Source organism: Rana temporaria, chromosome 13 (assembly GCF_905171775.1).
Source record: "Rana temporaria chromosome 13, aRanTem1.1, whole genome shotgun sequence".
Classification (NCBI taxonomy): domain Eukaryota; kingdom Metazoa; phylum Chordata; class Amphibia; order Anura; family Ranidae; genus Rana; species Rana temporaria.
Window position 1 is genome coordinate 28,369,842 of NC_053501.1, and position 22,724 is coordinate 28,392,565.

The 22,724-nt window shown below is 41.9% G+C and overlaps 1 protein-coding gene across 7 annotated transcripts in view; it reads left to right on the forward strand.

Annotated features, from left to right (window-relative positions):
- PPP1R13B (protein phosphatase 1 regulatory subunit 13B) overlaps nt 1–22,724 on the forward strand; it is a 147,261-nt gene that overhangs the window by 102,146 nt on the left and 22,391 nt on the right. For 4 of the 7 annotated variants that reach the window (XM_040332548.1, XM_040332547.1, XM_040332543.1 and 1 more), the window contains 6 exons: nt 2,201–2,302; nt 5,197–5,371; nt 7,891–8,090; nt 10,163–10,327; nt 11,690–11,867; nt 16,299–16,307. In XM_040332548.1, the coding sequence (XP_040188482.1) occupies nt 2,201–2,302; nt 5,197–5,371; nt 7,891–8,090; nt 10,163–10,327; nt 11,690–11,867; nt 16,299–16,307 (829 nt within the window). The remainder of the gene's footprint in view (nt 1–2,200; nt 2,303–5,196; nt 5,372–7,890; nt 8,091–10,162; nt 10,328–11,689; nt 11,868–16,298; nt 16,308–22,724) is intronic. The other 3 variants (XM_040332544.1, XM_040332545.1, XM_040332546.1) reach the window with 3 other exon arrangements.

Here is a 22,724-nt window from a genome sequence, read left to right on the forward strand (position 1 = left end):
CCTTCACCGACAGTTGATCACGAAGAAGGGACAACAAACAAAAAAAAAAACAGCAAAGCATTCTCCAATTGGCTACAGCAGGGGAAAAAAACCTTTCTGATTTCCCGGGAGGCAATTGGATTTTCCTGGGATCAACTTTACCTATAAATGTTAATGTCCATTTATATTATGCACATTTAGGAAAGAATCCAGGCCTTTTTTAAAGCAATCTACTGAACTTGAGAGAACTACCTCTGGAGGGAGTCTATTTCACATTTTCACAGCTCCTACAGTGAAGAAACCTTTCCGTATTTGGAGATAACATCTTTTTTTCCTCTAGACGTAAAGAGTGCCCCCTTGTCCTCTGTGATGACCTTAACCACTTCCCGACCGCCTTACGGCTATATACGGTGGCACTTTAAAGATGGATATCTCGGTAACGGCAGCAGCTGCTGCCACAACCGAGATATCCATCTTTAGTGTGCGCAGTCCTGTAAAAGATAACGGTGGTCTCCGCGGTGTATTCGCTGCAAGATCACCGTTATCGGCGGCGGGAGAGGGGCCCCCCTCCCACTGCTCTCCCGCGCCCTCCGCCACTTACCGGAGCCGTCGGTAGCGGCGGAGGCGATCGGGTCCTTTCACATGCTGTGTGGGGATGCGAGTAGGGCAAGATGGCCCCCACCCGTCCCCATAGCATTGCTGGGAGGAAGTGACGTCAAAACGTCAGTCCCGCCCATGTGTCTTAAAGAGACATTTTTTTGTTGGCATTTTTTCAAATGACAAAATTTCCATTTTTTTTTTTTGCATTTAAGTCTAAATATGAGATGTGATGTCTTTTTGACCCAAAACTCATATTTAAGAGGACCTGTCATGCTTTTTTCTATTACAAGGGATGTTTACATTCCTTGTAATAGGAATAAAAATGATAAAAAAAAAAATTTCCAGTGTAAAAAATAATAAAATAAATAAAAATAAATAAGAGATTTTTTTTTTTAAGCGCCCTGTCCCGACGAGCTCGCGCACAGAAGCGAACGCATACGTGAGTAGCGTCCGCATATGAAAACGGTGTTCAAACCACGCAAGTGAGGTATCGCCGCGATCGTTGGAGCGAGAACAATAATTCTAGCCATAGACCTCCTCTGTAGCTCAAAAAAGGCAACCTTTAGAATTTTTTAAACGTCGCCTATCGAGATTTTTAAGAGTAAAAGTTTGACGCCCTGCCACAAGCGGGCGCAATTTTTAAGCGTGACATGTTTGGTATCATTTTACTCGGCGTAACATTATCTTTCACAATATATAAAAAATCTGGGCCAAATTTATTGCTGTGTTATTTTTTAATTCAAAAAAAAACATTTTTTTCCAAATAAAGTGCGCTTGTAAGACCGCTGCGCAAATATGGTGTGACAAAAAGTATTGCAATGACCGCCATTTTATTCTCTAGGGTGTTAGAAAAAAATATATAATGTTTGGGGGTTTTAAGAAATTTTCTATCAAAAAAAACTGTTTTAGTCTTGTAAACACCAAATCTGAAAAACACCCACGGTACTGAAGTGGTTAAAGTGAATAATGACAATAAACACAGCTCTCCGTGGGTGTACAGTTATGTATTACTTGTGTGAACGAGGCCTTAATGACAGATATCAGAAAGAAGAAGAAAAAAAGATATCTGTTACCTATGGTATATAAAATATGTGACTTTCTCCCATTACTATTGCTGGTGCTTGGTGACATTGGATGTACAGAGGGCATATATACATTTGCTCATATCAGGGGAATGAAGGTAAATATTGGCAGCTTTTGGGGCTGCCATTGAGGACGTCTGCTTGCGCATAGCAGACATCATTTTAATGTCCCTTTTTCTATATAAATCTGCCTTTAAACCCCCAACATTTGAACTGAGGTGCGAGTCTGAAGGGATTTTCTGGATTCCCGTAGTGACGCTGGAATCAGAAGAATGTTGGGCAGCGGTGAAAGCTGATTTCAAAGCAGATTATCTAGTAAAGGACTCTGCATTTCAATTACCTCTCCCAGAACTTCTCACCTGAACGAATGTTCTGAGGTTGTTCTTTGAATGGTATGAGAAGCTTTTGCACCCAGCGTGAGGCAATGAGGCCAGAATGTTGTTTGGTTATATTTTATTACAACTCGTTTTAAAATAATGTGTATTTGTAATTGCTCTTCAACATTCCTTTACCATTCTTGTATTCTTTGTCCTGTGTAGGTGGGGAACCCACGTGTGGAGCTGACTCTCTCAGAGCTGCAAGACATGGCCTCCCGCCAACAACAGCAAATCGAGAACCAGCAACAGATGTTGGTGGCTAAGGTGAGCAAGTTCAATTCTCTTTTTGCATCATACTGTATGGAAATGGAGCTCTTTATGGCCAGCTTAAATCTGATCTTTTTATCAATGGTAGCAGAAGAAAGAATTTTACATATTCCATGCAGGTATTGCATAGTACTGACAACTTACACAGCGCTTTACATATATTGTACATTCAAACTGGTCCCTGCTCTCAAAGAACTTATATTCTAAGGTCCCTACCTCACGAGCATACATGCACAGGTCAGTTTAGGAAGGAGCCAATAAAGCAGCCCATATATTATATGTTTTTGATTCCATCATCAACACAGAATTACTCCCACAGCCCTATTGTGTTATGCTGGCAGGGAGCCCTCCTGGCCCAGCAAGGAGGGCTCCCATGGGAGTCCCATGGGAGTCCCATGGGAGTAATTGTGACTGCGAGCCTTGCAATGCCTCATGGGAAATGTAGTTCCACAACAGCTGGAGGGCTACTGGTTGCCTAACCCTGGAATAGAGACCTCAAGTAAATATATATTTATCAAATGCTTATATAAAATTCATAGATAGGACTCTGTTTGAAATTCAGCAACCAAAGGAAGTAGTGCATGCATGGGTGAGCTGTGAACAAATGCGAGGAGATAACTGGTACCCAGGAACATAGAAAAGATAATAGAATAAACACCATATTGTGTTAATTCAAAGTATGTACAAGGAGACAAGGGTTCAGGACCACCACCACAGGCTACTGCTACTATACGCATGATAAAGTGTAGATGTAGGCCATACCAGCGACATTAAAGACCAATAGTCAAAGTATACACCTACCTCTGACACGGGTCAAATACTGTAGTAAGGAATACCGATGACAATCTCACAGCATGGATACTAGGTAGCAGGGGGCCTTTATATGTAGGCTGTCATTGGGGCCATAAACAAATATGGATGTCCTATAAATGTATAAAAATATGTATATAGAAAAATTCAAGATTAAAAGCACAACATCCACATGCAAAATGAGTAATAAGCTAATAAAACAGGGAGGAGAGAGGGCTTTAATAGCCACTTACTCATTTTCCGTGTGGACATTTTCCTGCTTTAATAGCTTATTACTTATTTTCCATGTGGTTGTTGTGCTTTAAATCTTGAGTTTTTCTATATACTTATTTTTATACATTTTCTAGATGTTCATCTTTGTTTATGACCCTACTGACAGTCTAAATGGTTTTCAACATTTTTTACAGTAAACCTGTTGGTCTGTAAAAGACTTGAGACTGGGGCGGAGGTTTACCTTCCAGCAGGACACCGACCCCAAACATACAGCCAGAGCTACAATGTAATGGTTTAGATCAGGGGTGCCCAACCAGTGACCCGGGTGCCACATGTGGCCCTGCGACCTCCTGCTCTGGGATGGAATACAAGAGAATAGAAGACTGTTATTAAAGGTAAGTTTATATCAGCATATCTGTTCTGCAGCCGTTACTGGGCTGCTTTTAAACTGATCCGCAGGTGCAGAGCAGCGCACCTGCGGATTACCTGCACTGAGCCATAGACTTCTATTACCTGTGAGTTTGAAGTTCTGAAAGTGCACCACACCTACAGGATATAATAGAAGTCTATGGCAAAAGTGCAGCTAACCTGCAGGAAAGCCACAGGTGAACTGTGCTGCACTCGCGGTGCCGGTTAACAACCGTGCATCAGTGTGAAAGTAGTCTCATTCCCCTTTCACACAGTCGGTCCGACCCAATCGGACCCTGCATTCACCTCTAAGGAGTGGCAGATGTAAATGGACTATATCGCCTACCTCCAATCTGATCCGCTAAAAAAATAAGTGTAGAGTGGGCTCTATAGAGTAGAGTGGGCTGCCATCCACCTGCTCTGCTCATTATGGCCCACGACTGGTTACCAAGTCGCTTAAGTGGCCCTCACTCTTCAAAAGGTTGGGAACCCCTGGTTTAGATCAAAGCATATTCATGTGTTGGAATGGCCCAGTCAAAGTCCAGACCTAAATCCAATTGAGAATCTGTGGCACTGGCAAGACTTGAAAATTGCTGTTCACAGACTCTCTCCATCCAATCTGACAGAGCTTGAGCTAGGTTACAAAGAAGAATGGGCAAAAATGTCCCTCTCCTAGATGTGCAAAGCTGGTAGAGACATCGCCAAAAAGACGTTCAGCTGTAATTGCAGAGAAAGTGGTTCTACAAAGTATTGACTCAGGGGGGCTGAACACAAATGCACGCCACATATTTATTTGTAAAAAAAAATTGAAAACAATTTATCATTTTCCTTCCACTTCACAATTCTGTGCCATTTTGTGTTGGTCTATCACATAAAATGCCAATAAAATACATTTAAGTTTTTAGTTGTAACATGACAAAATGTAGAAAATGTCAAAGGGAACGTATACTTTTTCAAGTCACTGTATATGTGTATAGGTGTGATGGTCAGGTGTCAACAAACATAATGGCATAGTGGTTGAGTGCATGCCTGTAAGATGCAAGTGTGCTTGTGTATGTGACGTCAAATGTGGCCCAAGCCATGCCAGTGACTGATATTGCATGACCTTGGCTTAGGTTTCAGCTGGTTTAGTTGGCATTTATTCTCCTCCGCTATCTCTGCCTTTCTGCTCATCACAGTTAACACTTGTTTATTATCTTTTCAGCACTTATCTCTGTTTACTTCTGGGTCCACAGGACTAGACAACAGGGAGCCATTTTGCTCCATCAGGAAGAGGCTGCAGGCCCCAGGAAATGGCAGACAGAGGAAGCCACACAGATGTGTGGGACTTCATGTTTATATTGCTGCTATTTGTTTTCCTGTGTGTGCCAAGCTGCCAGCTTTGTTTTATTTCTGTGTAATCATGAAAATGTCTTTCCTGTACCAGCTAAGTTTTTTTTTTTTTCTTCTGCGGATGGCAGGAGCAGCGCTTGCGGTATCTAAAGCAACAAGAGCGCCGTCAGCTGCAGTCTGTCTCAGAGACTGATAAACTTCAGAAGCTGAAGGAGAGAGTGGAAACCCAAGAGAACAAGCTGAAGAAGATTCGAGCCATGAGAGGACAGGCGGACTACAGCAAAGTCATGAATGGGAATATATGTAGGTCATATTATTTATTTGAAAAAATGTTTGGACCTGCACCATATTTCTCTTAAATTAAGCCCATTGCAGAAGGCCTGCATTCCAGACCTTCATCCATGAAAGTACAGGGCCCTAATTGTGGGTTTCTACTTGGTACAGTGCCCAGCCCCCTTCGCACCCCAGGCTGCATGCAACAGGGCTGGATGCACTTGTTTCTCCCAATTGTATGGCTAATAGACAGCCCTGTATGCAAGGTGCCTTAATATTAAAGTATATCTAAAGTTCATTTTTAAGAGGACGTAAACCCTGATGGGTTTTACTTCCTCTTTATTTCCCTGCAAAGGTGAAGCATAATGGGCTACTATGCATCGCATAGTAGCCCATTATGTGTCACTTACCTGAACCCGAAAGCCTGCGATGTCACCGCTGTCCCCACTAGCAGCGAGCGTCCATCTTTGCCCCTCCTTCTTTCCAGGGCTGCGAACTCCAGAGTCGCGTTATGTCACTCCCGCGCATGCGCATGGGAGTCGCCAGTCACATCATGGCTCCTTTAGAAACAGCACGGTCTGCCCTTTCTAAACTGCGCCATAGACATCGGCGCATGGCTTTCTTGTAAATATCTCCTAACCCGTGGAGGTTTAGGAGATATTTCCAGCACCTACAGGTGAGCCTTAATATATCTATTATGTAGGTAAACGTGGTTGTACAGGGTGTACAACCACTTTAATTTATTAATGCTTCATTTATCGGAAGTCAATGTTTTTTTTTTTTTTTTTTTTAAGTTAAGAGAATACACAATGATTAAAACGTTTTTTTTTTTTATATTCGCTGTAGCTAGCATTAGGGAGATTTGACTTTACTTTGTGTTCCAGAGGCTTAACAAATTGTGAGAGGAGATCTTTTCAAATTGAGGAGAAGTCACCTCTGTTATATTTTCCATCATTTTGAAAATGTACCTTCTGATCCTCTTCTGTTAACAACCCTGAATTATGAATTTCCAGTCATTTCTATCCTAGTGACAATTGTCATCAGAACATTGGGCGCAATCTCCTCAGTGGGTGCACAGACAGCAATAAATACCCAGCAGGATTTTCTGTACTTCCCACTCCATCCAAAATTATATAAGAAAGGTTTGGTCTTGGATAAACATTGGAGTTGATTTACTAAATGCAAATATACTGTGCACTACAAGTGCAGTTGCTCCAGAGCTTAAGTGATTGTAAATTCTCTTTTTTTTTTTTTTTCCTGTGTGCAAAACCACTACACAGGGTAAGTATAACAAACATGTTATACTTTCCTGCTCTGTGTAGTGGTTTTGCACACAGCAGCCAGATCCTCCTCTTCTCGGTTATCTCTTCAATGTTCCTGGCCCCTTCCTCCTGTTGAGTGCCCCCACAGTAAGCAGCTTTCTATGGGGGCACCCGAGCTGCAGCTCTGTGTAGCCATTTAGAGACCGAGCCCCGGTTTGGCCCCGCACCCTCTCTCTCCTCATTGGCTTAACTGACTGACAGTAGTGGGAGCCAATGGCGCTGCTGCTGTGTCTGTCAATCGGACACAGCAGAAGACTTTTTATCTTAATGCATAGAATGTATTAAGATAAAAACAACTTTTGCCTTTACAACCACTTTAGTAAAAAAAGTAAAGCGTCACTTTGCAAAGAATACCCAATCACATGTAAGGAAAATTTTAAATGTAAAAAAAAGAAATACAAATTCTGCATGCACATGATTGGATGATAGAAATCAGCAGAGCTCAGATCTAAATCTACTGCAGTGCACTGTATATTTGTATATTTGTCTTTAGTAAATTAACCTCCCCGTCCATATTAGATGGGTTCTATCCCAAAATTGGGTCCTAACCTAAAATGCAGAAAATTCAACATACAATCTATAAAAGTACTTGTACAGATATCATCATATATTTACACATACAAATGCTGTGCTAATTCATTCAAATGGTTCTATAGGAGGCTACGGATGTTTGCAGGAATAACATGATTCCATCAGTACAAAAATCAATTGCATAGTAAGTTCATCAGTCAAGGTAGCGACAAAATAGTAAACACAAGGCACTTATAATACTTTAGTAACACAATAGGCAGCAATAAAAATTGCAAATGTATGAACCTTTGACAAATAGTAAGCAATGCAGAAAGCTGTTATTATACAGACTGTGTGTGTGTGTGATATATATATATATATATATATATATATATGTGTGTGTGTGTGTGATATATATATATATATATATATATATATATATATATATAATGTGTGTGTGTGTGTGTGTGTGTATATATGTATATATATATATATATATATATATATATATATATATATATATATATATATATATATATATATATATATATATATATATATATATATATATATATATATATAATAATATAATATAAACTACCTGAGACCCTGATATCACTACCCACCCCTGGAGCTGAGCTAATCAATGAGCTAAAAATTCTGAGAAGGATGCTAATGGTTTTGATGCTATTTATTGATGTTCTGCTTATGTTCTAGCAGCTGCGGAGATTGAGCACATCAGTGACATGTTCCAGGAGAAGCAGCAGGAGCTGCAGGTCGCGGTGCAGAAAGTGGAGCAACTCACGCAGCAGCTGGAAGACTTGCGCAAAGGGAAATTGAATGGATTCCAGACCTACAATGGGCAGATGACAGGGCCTGCGGCAATTGAGCTGAAGAAGCTGTACCAAGAGCTTCAGGTAAGTGGCATAGTGTTAAAACTGCAATAATTTGAACTGCTCTGAGCCAATAACGATTTGGGATTATTAAAGACTGCCGAGTGACACCCAGAGTAGCCCATTAGAAATCATGGAGAACGTTTTGTGATCAGTTTCTTGTATTGTTAGATTATTGAATGACCTTTGGTGAATTAATCTGACTTGTTAGGGCAACCATAGCTTGAACGAATCTTTGCTGATTTAGTAGGGACCAGCTGAGATTCTAGCTACCTATGGGCAGGCTGGTTGTACCCAGCCTGTACAACAAGCTTGTTGGATTTTTACATATGATTACTGCCAGCAGCTTTAGCCGCTAGCAGTAATCAATTTGTTCTGCTGGCGGTCTTTTTTTAAAGGCAAAATTCTATAACATCTGCCTCTATTTTTGGCAGAGCTGCATGCTTTTCTCAGCAGTATTTAAAAAAAATGTTTACACCAGGCAGATATTTTAAAAAAATCTGTAGTGATGCATTTATTAAACAATTATTACATGTATTGTAAATGCCACTGGAATATATACCTGAATTTAGCTTCATTTCAGCCCTCTGTAATCTACTGTACAGCAATAGTCTGGTAGACTGGTAGAGGTACTGGCAGTACAACCAACCAGGTGTACTGCATTCACATGCTCCAACAAACATGCTTACAGGTGGAGAAAGCAGAGAGCTGGAACTCATCAGTCTGTTGCTCCTTCGCTGTCCATTCATAGCTTTGGGGCAGAGAAGAGACCCAGCTGCATGGCATACTGAAGCTGCATAAAAAAGTCTGGTCACCAGACTGGTTGTGCTTTTGTAAATCTTTGCACTGTATAGATGAGAAATACAGATCCTTTGGCAGTTTAACAGCCCCTATATAAGTACTTATGTGTTTTTTATATATATATTTACCTGGGGTTCTTCATTGAAATACATTGTTTTTGTAGCTCCCCAATCCTATCAGCCTTTAGGTTAATTCCCTGTGTCTCTCATTGGCAATAGTTCAGTGTTACAAAGCCATGATAAAAGGAAATGGAGACATTTTCAGAAAGACAATACAGTTTATGTAGGCCAAGGGTGCCCAACCAGTGGTCTGGGGGCCATCGGAGCCCTCTGATGTGGCCTGCGACCTCCTGTTCTGGGATGGTGGGTTGGCAAGCACAGACCGCAGGTTGCCATCCCAGAGCATCAGTGTTGTGAGTGAAGCTCTGGGGTAGAGGAAGTAAGTGGCTGTGGAGAAGAGCCACATAAGCCGATGTTTTCTGCATAGCGCCGGCTCCTGTCACAGGCGGAGGGATACCAAATGTGTTCTGCCTGGGACAGCAACAGCCAGCAATACCTGAATGGAAGACTGTTATTAAAGGGAAGTTTTATATATTTGGCCATATATGTTCTGCAGTGGGCTGCTTTTAAACTGATCTGCAGGTGCAGTGCAGTGCACCTGCGGGTTACCTGCACTAAGACTTCTTCCATAGACTTCTGTTATTACCTGCGGGTTTGGTGCGCTTTCAGAAAGTGCACCACAGCTGCAGAATATAATAGCAGTCTATGGCAATCTGCAGCTTGCCCACAGGAAAGCCACAGGTGCACTGCACTGCACCATTCACACGTGTGCGACTTGTCATGCAATGTTGGACATCAAATTTGCATGACAAGTTGTTCCCCCTTTTTTCCCCAATGATACCAATTCATATATGCGCGACTTAAAATTGCAGCAACTTCAAAGTAGTTCATGTACTACTTTGGTCTGACTTTCATGCAACTTGCCACAGACTTCAATGTTAACCCTCAGAAGTTGCATGAAAGTTGTACATTATCACTGGTCAAAGCCAAAGACGTATCCAAGTTGCACCCATCCAAAGTTGCATCAAAGTTGCACTCCGAAGTCCGCAAAACTTTGGAGTCTTGCAAGTGTAAGTGGAACCTTAAAAACAGTTTCTGCCTCTGCCAGCTCTTGTCCTGCTGCTATTGCACTGACAATCATTTTAAAAATGAAGCAAAATATGCGTAGTTTATCTCAGGCAGCTCCTTTTCATAGGCACTCAAATCACTCAAAGGTATTCTGTGTTTCCATTTTAGATCAGGAATCGCCTCAACCATGAGCAGAACTCCAAACTTCAGCAGCAAAAAGAGTTGTTAAACAAACGCAATATAGAGGTCGCCATCATGGACAAGCGTATAAATGAACTGCGCGAAAGGCTGTACAAGAAAAAAGTTGAGGCACGTCAAAAAGAGAACATTCCTGTAAGATTAACTATTCAATGGGCCACTCTGTGTCTTTATTGGTTTTCAGATGTTTTGCTAGCTTGTTGTGGGCTCAATTCACTAAGGGCGCTTTAACACTGAGGCAGTGGGGGCAGTAGTGGTAAAACACTGTTAGTTTAAGCGTTGCTTTGCCGCCATAAGCAGTGTGCTTTTAACCCTCTTCAATGCAGTTTTGGGGGGGAGACACTGCAAAACAAAAATAATACCCCTACTCATTCACCCGAAAAATTACAAGTATAAATAAAATTATCTCTGTGACCAAGCCTCGGTAGAAGGGGGCATGGCTGGAGCAGTGCTGGCTGAGGCCGTACATAGCCTTATCCACATCTGAAGCACTGGGTCGGTTTTGAGTGGTGTCTTACCCCCACATAAGTAAAAGCATCACACAGTTTTTGACAAGTCCTTTATTAAAAAAAATGGTATGGTTCAGGGAGATGGACCGCATGTTTGTCTTTTAAAGAGGTGCATGTGTTTTTTTATCTTTACATTTCTTATCTTTGTGGCAAATCCTGCATAAACCTGTAGTGAAATGACTTTATTTAGTGAATTGAGCCCTGTGTTCCACCAACGTTTATTTTACCTGTGTCCTATCCCAGATTTCCCTTAATTTTACCACAAACTGAGTTGGATTTGTACCACCATCTCGTTTGCTGTGTTTTTTTTTTCATCATGTCATTCAAAGCAGGAGTTTTTGCTCTTTGCAGGTTGTATGTTTCTAATCCATAGCCTAGAAAATGCCATTGAAGCCACACAGTAGTGGATATGTTCAGTGGTTTAAAATGTATCTATAGCAAGAACTTTTTTTTTTTTACATTTTGTTTTAGGTTTGGATGGAGTGAAAAAAAAAAAAAAAAAACTTTTGTGAGTTTTTTTTTTGGGGGGGGGGGGGTTCCATTCACTTCTCATCCTTGGGACCCAGTAAGAAGTGCGATTAAGTCCCTCCAAAGTGAGATTAGATCCCCCGTAAGACAGTTGTCACCTGGCCAAGTGTCCCCATTGGAAGATTTCCCACTTTTTTTTAGCCAACTATAACACTTGTATTCCTCGTCACCTTCTGCCCAGGTGACAGTGTGAACCAGAACAGATAGCATGAAACTCTCCAATAAGACAAATAATATTTTGGGTGATAGATGCATTTATTCATTGATTGATATCACAGTTGCAATTGCTGCTAGGCTATTGGCATAAGTGCAATTTGAACAGGGGAACAGAAATGTCTCTGATCGGGGTTCCCAATCCTAGATATAGATGCCTTCTGCCTCCCAGAGTGAGAGAATGTCCCCAAATCATTTCTATGTATAAAAGACAAAGGGTTCATGTATATTTTGGATTTACTTGCAGCTGAATCGCATCAACGGGACACCATCTCCTCAGTCTACATTGGCATCTGGGCGAGTCGCTGCTGTGGGCCCTTACATCCAGATTCCAAGCACAGTCAATTATACTCTGCCTGCCGATCCGGTGAAGCCTCAGTCCCTGTCTCTTGCTGCTACTGGAACACATGCACGCTCGAAGTCTGGTAGGTCGATGGAACACAAGGGCAGACAACTGTCATCAACTGTTTATAATGTTTTTGTTCAACTGTATAACTTTATTTTGTAGGTTAAATTTGACAACACAAAGCTAAGGGACTTCTTGCACTGTCTATAAAACCGGTTCATATATACAGTAGTTGTTCTTTCAGATATTTTTTGAATAGTAGACTAGAAGTGCAGATTGCCTCCTTTCTATTAAACAGTTGTGTTCTGTGTATGTGATATCACAGGCATACAATATTCTTTTTGAAAGTTCTTAATATAAATCCATTTTATCCTTAATATAATAAACATGTCCCTCCCTTATCCAATGCCCTGGCACTCCCCAGTTATTTACGTTTACAAAATCGTTCCACAATAAGATATTCACAGGGCACTCTTCATTTCCATGCCTTAAGAAAATGTGAGCTTGTTCATTCAAAATGATTGGCTGATAGATTTGAAATGTTTTAAATCTCTGTAAATGTGTCAAAATAAAAAGAATTGAGAGCTGATCGTGCCCTCAATATTTTTTTGTGGGAAGATTTTGGTGATTTGGACTAGAGCAGGTGAACATTGAGACTCACTGCCATGCAGGCTGTGAACATAGCAGTTTCTTTCCGCTCCTCTCTTGCGGTGTTGTGTTACTATTCAGCGATTGAGGAGACCTGTCTGTAGGATCTTCCCGGCTCATCATTGAGAGTGTGGTGAGTACACAATAGTACCAGAGAAGTACCTACTACAGTCTCATTTTAAAAGTGTAAAAACCTTCACAAAGTCTCTTCTTCTTTGCTGATGAAGACATCTGGGTCAGCTCATTAGGGTTTGAGTTGCTGACCTAATTGAAGTACCTATTATGTAAAGTAGCACCCATCATTTCATGGTACCCCAGTATAACTGGGTTTTAATTAGGGTTGTCCCGATACCGATACTAGTATCGGTATCGGGACCGATTCCGAGTTTTTTCGGCGGTACTCAGACGCCGATACCCCGCCCCGATACACAAATAGAATACTTACCGCCGCCGCCACCGGAGCCGCAATCCGCCGCCGCGATCCGCCGCCGTTACGCCGCATCCCCGCTACCGCTGACTGTGTAATACGGGCGGGAACATTACAGCTTTGAATAGCTGTAATGATTTGCGCCACGCATAGACACTCCCCCTTGCTCGGGTGAACTGTCCAATCCCGAGCGAGGGGGAGTGTCTATACATGCAGCGCGGCGCCAATCATTACAAAGCTATTCAAAGCTTTAATGTTCCTGGCCGGCCGTAGTACTGTACACAGTCGGCGGTAGCAGGTAAGCGGGCCATGGCTGCATATGGGGGGGAGACACATGGCTGGATGGGGGGGAGACACATGGCTGGATGGGGGGGAGACACATGGCTGGATGGGGGGGAGACACATGGCTGGATGGGGGGGAGACACATGGCTGGATGGGGGGGAGACACATGGCTGGATGGGGGGGAGACACATGGCTGGATGGGGGGGAGACACATGGCTGGATGGGGGGGGGGGGACGACACATGGCTGGATGGGGGGGGGGGACGACACATGGCTGGATGGGGGGGGACACATGGCTGGATGGGGGGGGGGAGACATGGCTGGATGGGGGGGGGGGAGACATGGCTGGATGGGGGGGGAGACATGGCTGGATGGGGGGGGAGACATGGCTGGATGGGGGGGAGACATGGCTGGATGGGGGGGAGACATGGCTGGATGGGGGGTGACAATGGCTGGATGGGGGGTGACAATGGCTGGATGGGGGGAGACAATGGCTGGATGGGGGGTGACAATGGCTGGATGGGGGGTGACAATGGCTGCATGGGGGGTGACAATGGCTGCATGGGGGGATACATTGCTGGATGGGGGAAGACAATGGCTGGATGGGGGAAGACAATGGCTGGATGGGGGGATACATGGCTGGATGGGGGGAGACAATGGCTGGATGGGGGGAGACAATGGCTGCATGGGGGGAGACAATGGCTGGATGGGGGGATACATGGCTGCATCTGTGGGGGGATATGGCTGCATTTGGGGACACATTTTAAAAAAAAGTATCGGTATTCGGTATCGGCGACTACTTAAAAAAAAGTATCGGTACTTGTACTCAGTCCTAAAAAAGTGGTATCGGGACAACCCTAGTTTTAATGACTGTCCTATCCGTGTAAAAATTACTACCACTAATACAACCTGTCCCTATCTACTAACCTGCAGCCAAGGACCACAGCTCTCTATGTGAAACCAGCAGATCACCCTGCAGTCGGTCCAGTAGCTCTGCAATCCTCGGGAGGCATAAACTCTGTTGTCCTTAGCTGCAGGCTAATGGGAAGACAGAGGCTGTATGAGTGGAGGTGGGCTGACGGGGCAGGGAGAACATTGGCATAATGTTGGTGCACTCATGAATTATAGGTGCGTTTTTGTTAGATTTCAGTTTGACACCAATATTTTAATGCCAGCAAATGTTTAAATATTAATAAGAATACATAATTGCTGAAATAAAGGAAGAAATACTGTATTTAATATTTTCCTGGATAACATCAAATTATCCATTTTGTGAATTGGATATTGTTGGAATTTTACACAGATGATGAAAACCGGGTACAGCCAAAGCAGCAAACAAATGCAGTAAACATTGACCCCATAGTAGGTGCTGCTTGGCTTATACTTATGGGGGTGATAGTTCAATATGTTTAGAAAGTCTCATTAACCGCACTCTATTGGCCCGTACACACCATCCGAAAATCGTACGAAAAATACTGCTTTCAAAGCGATTGTACGATAATCTGATCGTTAGTACACAGCTTTTGAGAGCCGATTGCGTCAGTTTATTCGATATTAACCGATAAAAGAATTCTCGTATGATACCAGATCGTACAATTTTCATTTTTAAACACAATAGAAATACACTACAACACATGACATCACTTCCGACTTTAGTAACCTCTCCATTTTTTTCGATATGCGACTAGCATGCAAAAAAAAACTAAAAAAGCGCATGATCTGTCATCCGATTTCCAGATCGTGTGTACGGGCCATTTGTCTGAATGCCGAAGAAATGTAAACAAAGTATATCCCCGTTTATTTGCATTTTGCAGTCTATTATAATGTTTTGAGGGTATAGTGACTTATAGACAGAATAACTGTAACTTTTTGTGGTCATTTGTTTTATCTAATCATTCTTTGCATTCTGTTTCATACTCTAACGATCTATCTGACCATTCTCCATCATCTATGTTAACCAGCATCTGGTGTTGGGATTTTATGGTCTTGTATTTAAAGGGGAAGTAAAGGTCCTCATAGTTAAAGGAAACCTATCATGAGAAAAGCATATAAAATCTACCATTAAAGACCTCACTCAAACTGCTAGTTGCCGGCTGCAATATCACCTGTTGATTTCAGTGCTTTTAGTCACTGAGCAGCAAATAAGACCATCTTTCTTCAATGATCTGTATGCTTGTTCCCATTCAGCAAATCATAAAGCTATGAATCCAGATTTTTTTTTAATAAATTCAAATTTTTTAGGAGGGGTCAACAACGGCAGTTTTCTTTTATAAATGTCTATAAGTCCCATTAAGGCTGGATTCACACCTATGCACTTTTAGTGCTTTTTGCATTTTGCAGAACTTTAAGAGGGAAGTTTCAAGAAAAAAAACTTACCATGGCCCCCTGTGTATAACACGCAGGCACAGTTTACCCTCTATTTTCAGGGGAAAAAAGTGAGTGTTCTATGCCAATAAATACAGAATATACTGTACACACAGCTAGTGTTGCACATAGTATTGGCTAAGATTCCTCTGGCCGATACGTGAGTCCAGGCCACATAAGAGCACATGTGAATATTACTTTAACATAGCCACTTGTTTACTCAAATATTGATGTCCAGGAGCAGGTCCTGTCCAGCTTACCATGGTGCTAGACAGAATGTTTATTATTGACTAAAGAGATCGGGAACTTGCACAACCCTGTGATGAGAGAGACTGGAGTTAATTGGAACAAGGGGCAAGCTGATTCATGTTGCTATATTTTGAGGGGTCTAATAGAGTTCTCAAATCTTACCCTGTTGTGATTAATCTGGCCATCTTGCAGCTTATATGGCCACCTCATTTCTACCAGTCACAGGTGAAAATTTGAAGTAAATGAATAAAATAGAAAACAAAATGAGGCCCCATACTTCCCTTTTAAAGCTACCTTGCAAATTCAATGTTCCGTTAAAAAGTACAGTTTTTCTTTTATTTGTAGTACTATTTTTAGTGTATGTGTTGCGTTTCTCACATCACTTTTTCTTTTTGCATCCTAATGTCTTGTCCTATGTCTTGTCTCTTCATGGTCTTTGTCTCTCTCCTTTTTTTTTTTTTTTGTACTGTTCTCCTTCTGGTGATGTGTCTTTCCTTCCTGACCCTTGGGTGTCTGGCTGTACTCGTCATCCTCCACTAGAGGGAGACGGTGAGTGTGTGAAAAAGTCTCCAGGTCCTTGGAAGGTTTCAGATTTAGACATTATGGTGGATCCTAAGCTGTCATCTCCCACTTCCTCTCTTCAGTCTTCCGATCACATCCATCAGGCACCTGGCCTCTCTGGCAGTCCAAACAGTGAGTCTGCTCGGCAGGACCTCTTGTAGTTTCCATTGCTGATTGCAACTAGCTTTTATTAGTAAACCTGCCCCTGTATACTAATTCACCTCTAATTTGTAGTGGCTTAAAAGTTTTCCTTCCCCAATAACATAAATTTACTAGGTTTGTAGTCTCCCAGGTAACGGCAAGAAAGCAAATTCCCTTTAGTCTTGCTTCTCACACCTGCTGAGTTAGTAGCTTGAGCACATTTCACCCCTATTAACAGATATATCTACCCAATACTGACATTACAATTTGCAAAGGGTGATTCATCTCTTGATTCTTATACATGTGGGATCATCAACAGTGAAATCTCTGCCCCCGAGTTGCCAGCTTTGCTGTAACAACATTTTGAGTGTAGCCTCACATTAGTAATGTATGGAAAAAAAGTACCATCATCCAAATTGATATAAGAGAACTAGACAATGTGGAAATATGGAGGCAGTTGCTGATGCAGCCCAACCACATATAGCCACTTAAGGGGAGGACATACTGGACTATTTTGGTACTGATACAAAGACAATATGGTTTAGTAAAGAAAATACTGTTTAAAACATACATAAGTATTAAAAACCATACACCACAAAAAAACTACTGACGGGGAAACCCCGAGAGATTTCTGTTGGAGTGAAGTATGAAATGTTTCCTCTACCGGTTTTGCGGACTAAGCCGCTTCTTCAGGAGGACTGGTCTGTGAAACAAATGATGCAATAAACCAAAACATAAACATGAATACAAAGCAGTACAGGCAGAATATAATAAATTTATGTTTAGGTTTATTGCATTATTTGTTTCACAGACCACTCCTCCTGAAGAAGCGGCTTAGTCTGCGAAACCGGTAGAGGAAACATTTCATACTCCACTCCAACAGAAATCTCACGGGGTTACTATACCATATTGTCATTGTATCAGTACCAAGATAGTCCAGGTATATCCTCCCCTTAGGTGGCTATATGTGGTTGGGCAGCATCAGCAACTGCCTCCATATTTCCACCTCGTCTAGTTCTCTTTGCTTTGCTGTAGGTGGTATGGTGAGCTCTCATGCTTCCTATTTGTTTTTTTATACATTACAGAAAAAAAAAGTGACATTATGGAGGCTCCTCCTGCTGCAAAAGGAGGAGGGCAGAGATTAGGTGCTATGGTAGGCTTCCCTTGGATTCTCAGCAAGATAAAAGGGTATTGAGAAATATGCAGGCTGCCATTGCTGGTCTTCTGAAAACACTAGTTGCCTGGCTTGCCTCTGGCTTTAAAGTATGTTTAGCCAAAACTTTACAAGTCCAAAAACACTTAAGCACTAGACCCAGGGGAAATCTTCCATCATACTTTTACAGAATGCCCATCAAGGGTGCAGCCCTCCTTCGACTGGCAAGTCCTCTGAACACACTGTAAAAAACACAGGAGGGCACGGCATCTCATGCATTTACCATAAATAACTTTTAGTAAATCCACATAGACAAACAGATACTCGCATGCACACGAAAAAAAACCTCATACCAAACATATCTGCTCCAGCAAGATGGTAAACAAATGGTTTGTTATTTATGGTAAATGCATGAGGTGGCCGCACCCTCCTGTATGTATTTTACACTTGGTCAAAACTTGAATTGGTATAGAATAGGGAAGGACTAAAAAAAATAATAAAAATCCAATAATGTAACATTAGGTAAGTTTTCCTTCACTTCCAGACCCAGAGACATAACAGTAAGTTAGAGGTGTTCTAAAGTGAGGAGATTTCTGGGACAAATTCTAAAATTTGGGATTTATCATAACTTTATTACAACACAAATAGAGGAGCGAATGGGTACACAGGCACCAATAATAATGTGACCGAGGGTGCCTAACACTGACCTGGAACAAGCAGACAGCGAGTGAACATATATTCTGCATATTGTTACAGGTCACAGACTGAGATTATGTTAAACAGTTAAAGCCATTGGATCAATGCCAGCCAGGCAACAGACCATTTTAGGAGAGCTCACCACTGGCAGCTTATGTATTTTAGCACAGGTTTCATTAATAAGCAAATGGCTAGTGCTCACCCTTAACCAAAATTTTTTTGATTGAACTATTCAATGGGACTATAAGTGTCACAAATATGGACTATTACAATTGTAAATATATTCCTGGTGCAGCTGGAGTTAATATGCCATGTAAATGAGGCCTTAGCATTCAGAAAAAGCTAGTCTCATGTTATAAAAGATTCCACTGCATTCTGATTCCGGGTCATATAGGCACCAGTAACAGATGGGTCTTTCAGTTACCTTCTGTCATCACTCCAATACACTCCAATACACAACTGCTGCAGCACTAGGTCACTTTTTTAAAGGATAAGTTCACCTTTGGAACATGTTTCCACCTGTATTTGGGGTGGAACATGTAACATGTTTCAGCCCCTGCCTCCTCTCCACCCAATTCCCCCTTCCTGTGGCAGAGGGCGGTGGTTACTCTCCTCACACCCGCTGTCACTTTTCAAAAACTGCATGGTTGTGCAGGACTCCACCCACACAACCAAGTCATTCATTCACAGATTCCTGTAAATGAACTACAAGTGCCCTCTTTCACTGCAGCTTACGGACTTGTCGTTTCAATGGGCTGCAGGGGTGACAGTGAGTGCTCTCGTAGTAAATTGACATGTCCTCTGGCTTTCAAACAGCTCATGCAGAGGTACAGGATGAAAGCCGGAGGACATGTCTGCAGCAGCACACATTGCACCCGTGATCTACTGATCGCGGGTGCAATCCTTTTCAGGCTCATACAGGAAAAAAAAAAAATGAATGCAAATTTGTATTTCTCTAAAAAAAAAAAAAAATTCTGCTAAGGTAAACGTGGCCTTTAACCTGGCACCATAGCAGCGTTTGATCTCCTCCTTAGGAGAGACGGATGCTTATTCTGATGCCGCTCCCATTTCTCCTGAATTGTTTTAAACTGGACTTCAATTGTAATCTTCTGCATTATTGAATGAAGCACCCTGTACATTATAAAGGTTTTCCTGCTGTCGAGGTACAGCTTACATATTTAAGTGTTGTCACTAGCCCTTTTGAATTTTTTTTTTGTCCTTTATTTGTCTACTTTTGTAGTAGTAAAGTTTTTAGCAGGATCTTATTCGTGATTTTTTTTTTTGTTTGTTTTGTAAAGGGTGTCACACTCAAGATGAAAGACCTATGGACAATGACAGAACTTGATAGAACTCCCTAACTAATTTCCACAAAGTCTGACCTTGTGGAGTGTATGTTGTCTCTTGTTTGACAGAATAATCTGATTGCCTTGAAATACCTCAAATTTTTGCTGGCAGATTTGCTTCATTTAATCTGTTACTCTGGCGCAGAAGTAAGCTTCCTTTGATAAATCCACAAGATGTCTCTATATTCATTGCCACAGGCATGCTGGGACTTCTTAAAAAAAGCAGATTTACTCTAGTAATAATCAGGGAAGTAGAGGAGGCTGGCACTCAGATTGATGTCCAATGATGATGGTTTTAGTACATTTTTGGACGTTGTTGATCACTATCATAATGCCCTTGAAGGTGTTATGCTTATATCCCACAAGTTATCCAGGCGCAGGCGGCAGGTTAATTAGAAAGGGCAAAGAGACCATTCATGTGAGGTAGCTACATTGCAGAAACAGGGGAATGGTATCTTTGCTGTATTGGGTTTCTGTTGTGTAGGGTTTGTTCTGCCTACTTTCTCCCTTATTCATTACATCCTGCAGTCTTCTAAATGACAGGTCTGCTTCAGCCACTGTAGCAGCACTATAGGCCTCATTTATCAAGTGTGTGAAAGAAAGAGTGTCCGTAATGTCTGCAGCAGCCAATAAGATTTCCCCTTCCATAGTCAGACCTATGAGAAGTTGTCAAGGGCTACTCTAAAACATTGCCCTGTGACGCCAATGGTGTTGAGGACTATCTCGCTACCCTTAAATTGTACAAATCATTTAAAAGATTATATAAACATTTATTGAGAAAATAACATACAAAACATAGTCAATAACAAAGCAATAGTAAAGTTGTTGTACATTCCGTTGCATTCAGAAGGTAAAGAGCCCCACTGGTGTATAGGGACACAGATGTAGGTTCAGACGTGGTCCTCTACATGTTTTGCGACAAATGTCGCTTCTTTAGGTGGAGTCAACCATAAACGTCTATAAAGAGATACAGTACTCATAACTACAATGTCAGAAAAAACTATGTTGTAGCATATGCTACCCTTATGACAATACATTTTTGGAGTATTAGTAGACCACAGTCAGACCTAAATGAATGTAGAAGTCTGATTACCCAGTATAGGTATCTAAGGGCATTTAACCTTCTGGTAGGATTCACGTTGTTCCATGTGCATGCAGTGTGTAGTCATAAATAAGCCTATAGAGTTTACATGTGCCTTTCACTTAAAACAGTATCAGCCCTATAAGAACAAATTGTATTTCTGCTTGAAATACATTTTTTATTTTTATGCGACAAAAATGAATGTGTTTTGCTGCATCAAAGCTGACTTGTGTGAATGGGCCTTCAAACATTATTCAGTCATGAAGCCCAGGATGCCCGGGCCTGCTTTAGATAATCCCCATTACAGTTTTAAACTCTCAAATAATTGTTCTATACTTTTCTAGGTTAATTAACTAAATTAATTAATTAAATTGTTTTCTGTTAATTATTTCACCTGGAATTGGGGCAGGGAAATTAGCAAATCACAGGAAATAGCTGATACAGCCGGATACAATGAACAAGGAATGCACTTTGGGGATGACTAACAAAAACTAGAGCAAACAAAACTGGAACAAAAGTCAGGCGTTCGCCCGTACCATCTAATCAGTCCTTTACAGAAAGCTAATAATTGTCATCTCTGCTTTGGTTCCACTTTGTGTAAAACCTGCCCCAGAAATGACTGTTAATGGCTTCAGGTATACAGAACAGTATAAAACAAATACTTTGTTACCTAGATCAGCATTTTTCAACCAAGGTGCCTTCTGGGTTCTTCAGGGGTGCTTGGACAAAATGCCTAAAATTGCTCCAAATTGCCCAAAAACTGTGAACAAGCCAGCTGGTGGATCAAACCTGATTTTTTTGTTATAGAAAGCCAGAGGTTTTTATTGTGCAACTTTGAGCACTATACAGGCCAGCCACCAGCGTCCTATCAACTGTTGACCTCACTGGTTGATAAGGAAGACATTGGGCACCTGCACAACATCCTTATTTTAGTCCCCTCTTTACCCCCCCCCCCCTCTGTCAGCACTGGTGTCACCTTGGCTGCATGAGGGAGAGAAAATGAGGAAGAAGAAATGCTAAAATTGTCAGTAGCAGTGTGTAAAAGGGTTTTTGCTTTAGAATTAATCAACTCTTGGGCCCCTTTCACACAGGCAAACTGATCTGGTCCGCCTGTCCGTTTTTTAGGCGGACCCAATTGGACCATCCATTGCCAGATGTGGAGATCGAATGGAGGTCGAGTGTAAATGTAGAGGATAGCAGGCTTTGTCTGTGTCTGACTCTGCTCTGTATAAGCAGAGAGGACACGGACAAGCCATCCACTTGCTCATTGGGGATCCGCGGACTGATTTCTCACTAATCAGGCAGACTCCTGGCAGAGTCCACCCTATGTAAAGGGACCTAATGTTGGGTGTCCGCGATGTGTGGATGCTGCTGCTGCTGTGATTTATATAAAACTATTCAGTTTTCGTTTTTTACCTTTTTAGAAAGGGGGTGCCTTGAGATTGTCTAGAATTTTAAAGGGTGCCTTGACTAAAAAAAGGTCGAAACACTGACCTATAATATTCTATACATTTTATTGGGAGTAGGGGTCGTGCCATCTGCGGTTGACGTCGTTCCACAATGTCATTACCCCAGGTTTCGTTAATCAGAAGTTCAAATAAATGTAATACCATACTGAAGATGGTAAAGATGATAAATTCGTTCCCCCCCCCCCCGGTTTTTAATTCTTTCATACATGCCTTTAAGGATGAGCTTAGACATGTTCTCAAGCTGCACGTGCAGAGCCCGCCAGGAAGTGGGCACTGCACAGCGCTAATCACAGGCAGTGAGACATTTCCCGATCTCTGCAGCCACACATTGGGACAATGTCTCACTGCTTGTGATTAGCGCTGTGTAGTCTCAAAAATATTCCAATGTGATTAGCGCTGTGTAGTGTCGACTTCCTTGCGGGCTCTGCACGTGCAGCTTGCAAACACGCCGGAGCTCATCCTTGCGTGCCTTTCATGCTGAGGTGACCTGTAGCAGATTGGAATTTTGGCCCTGCTTAGGAA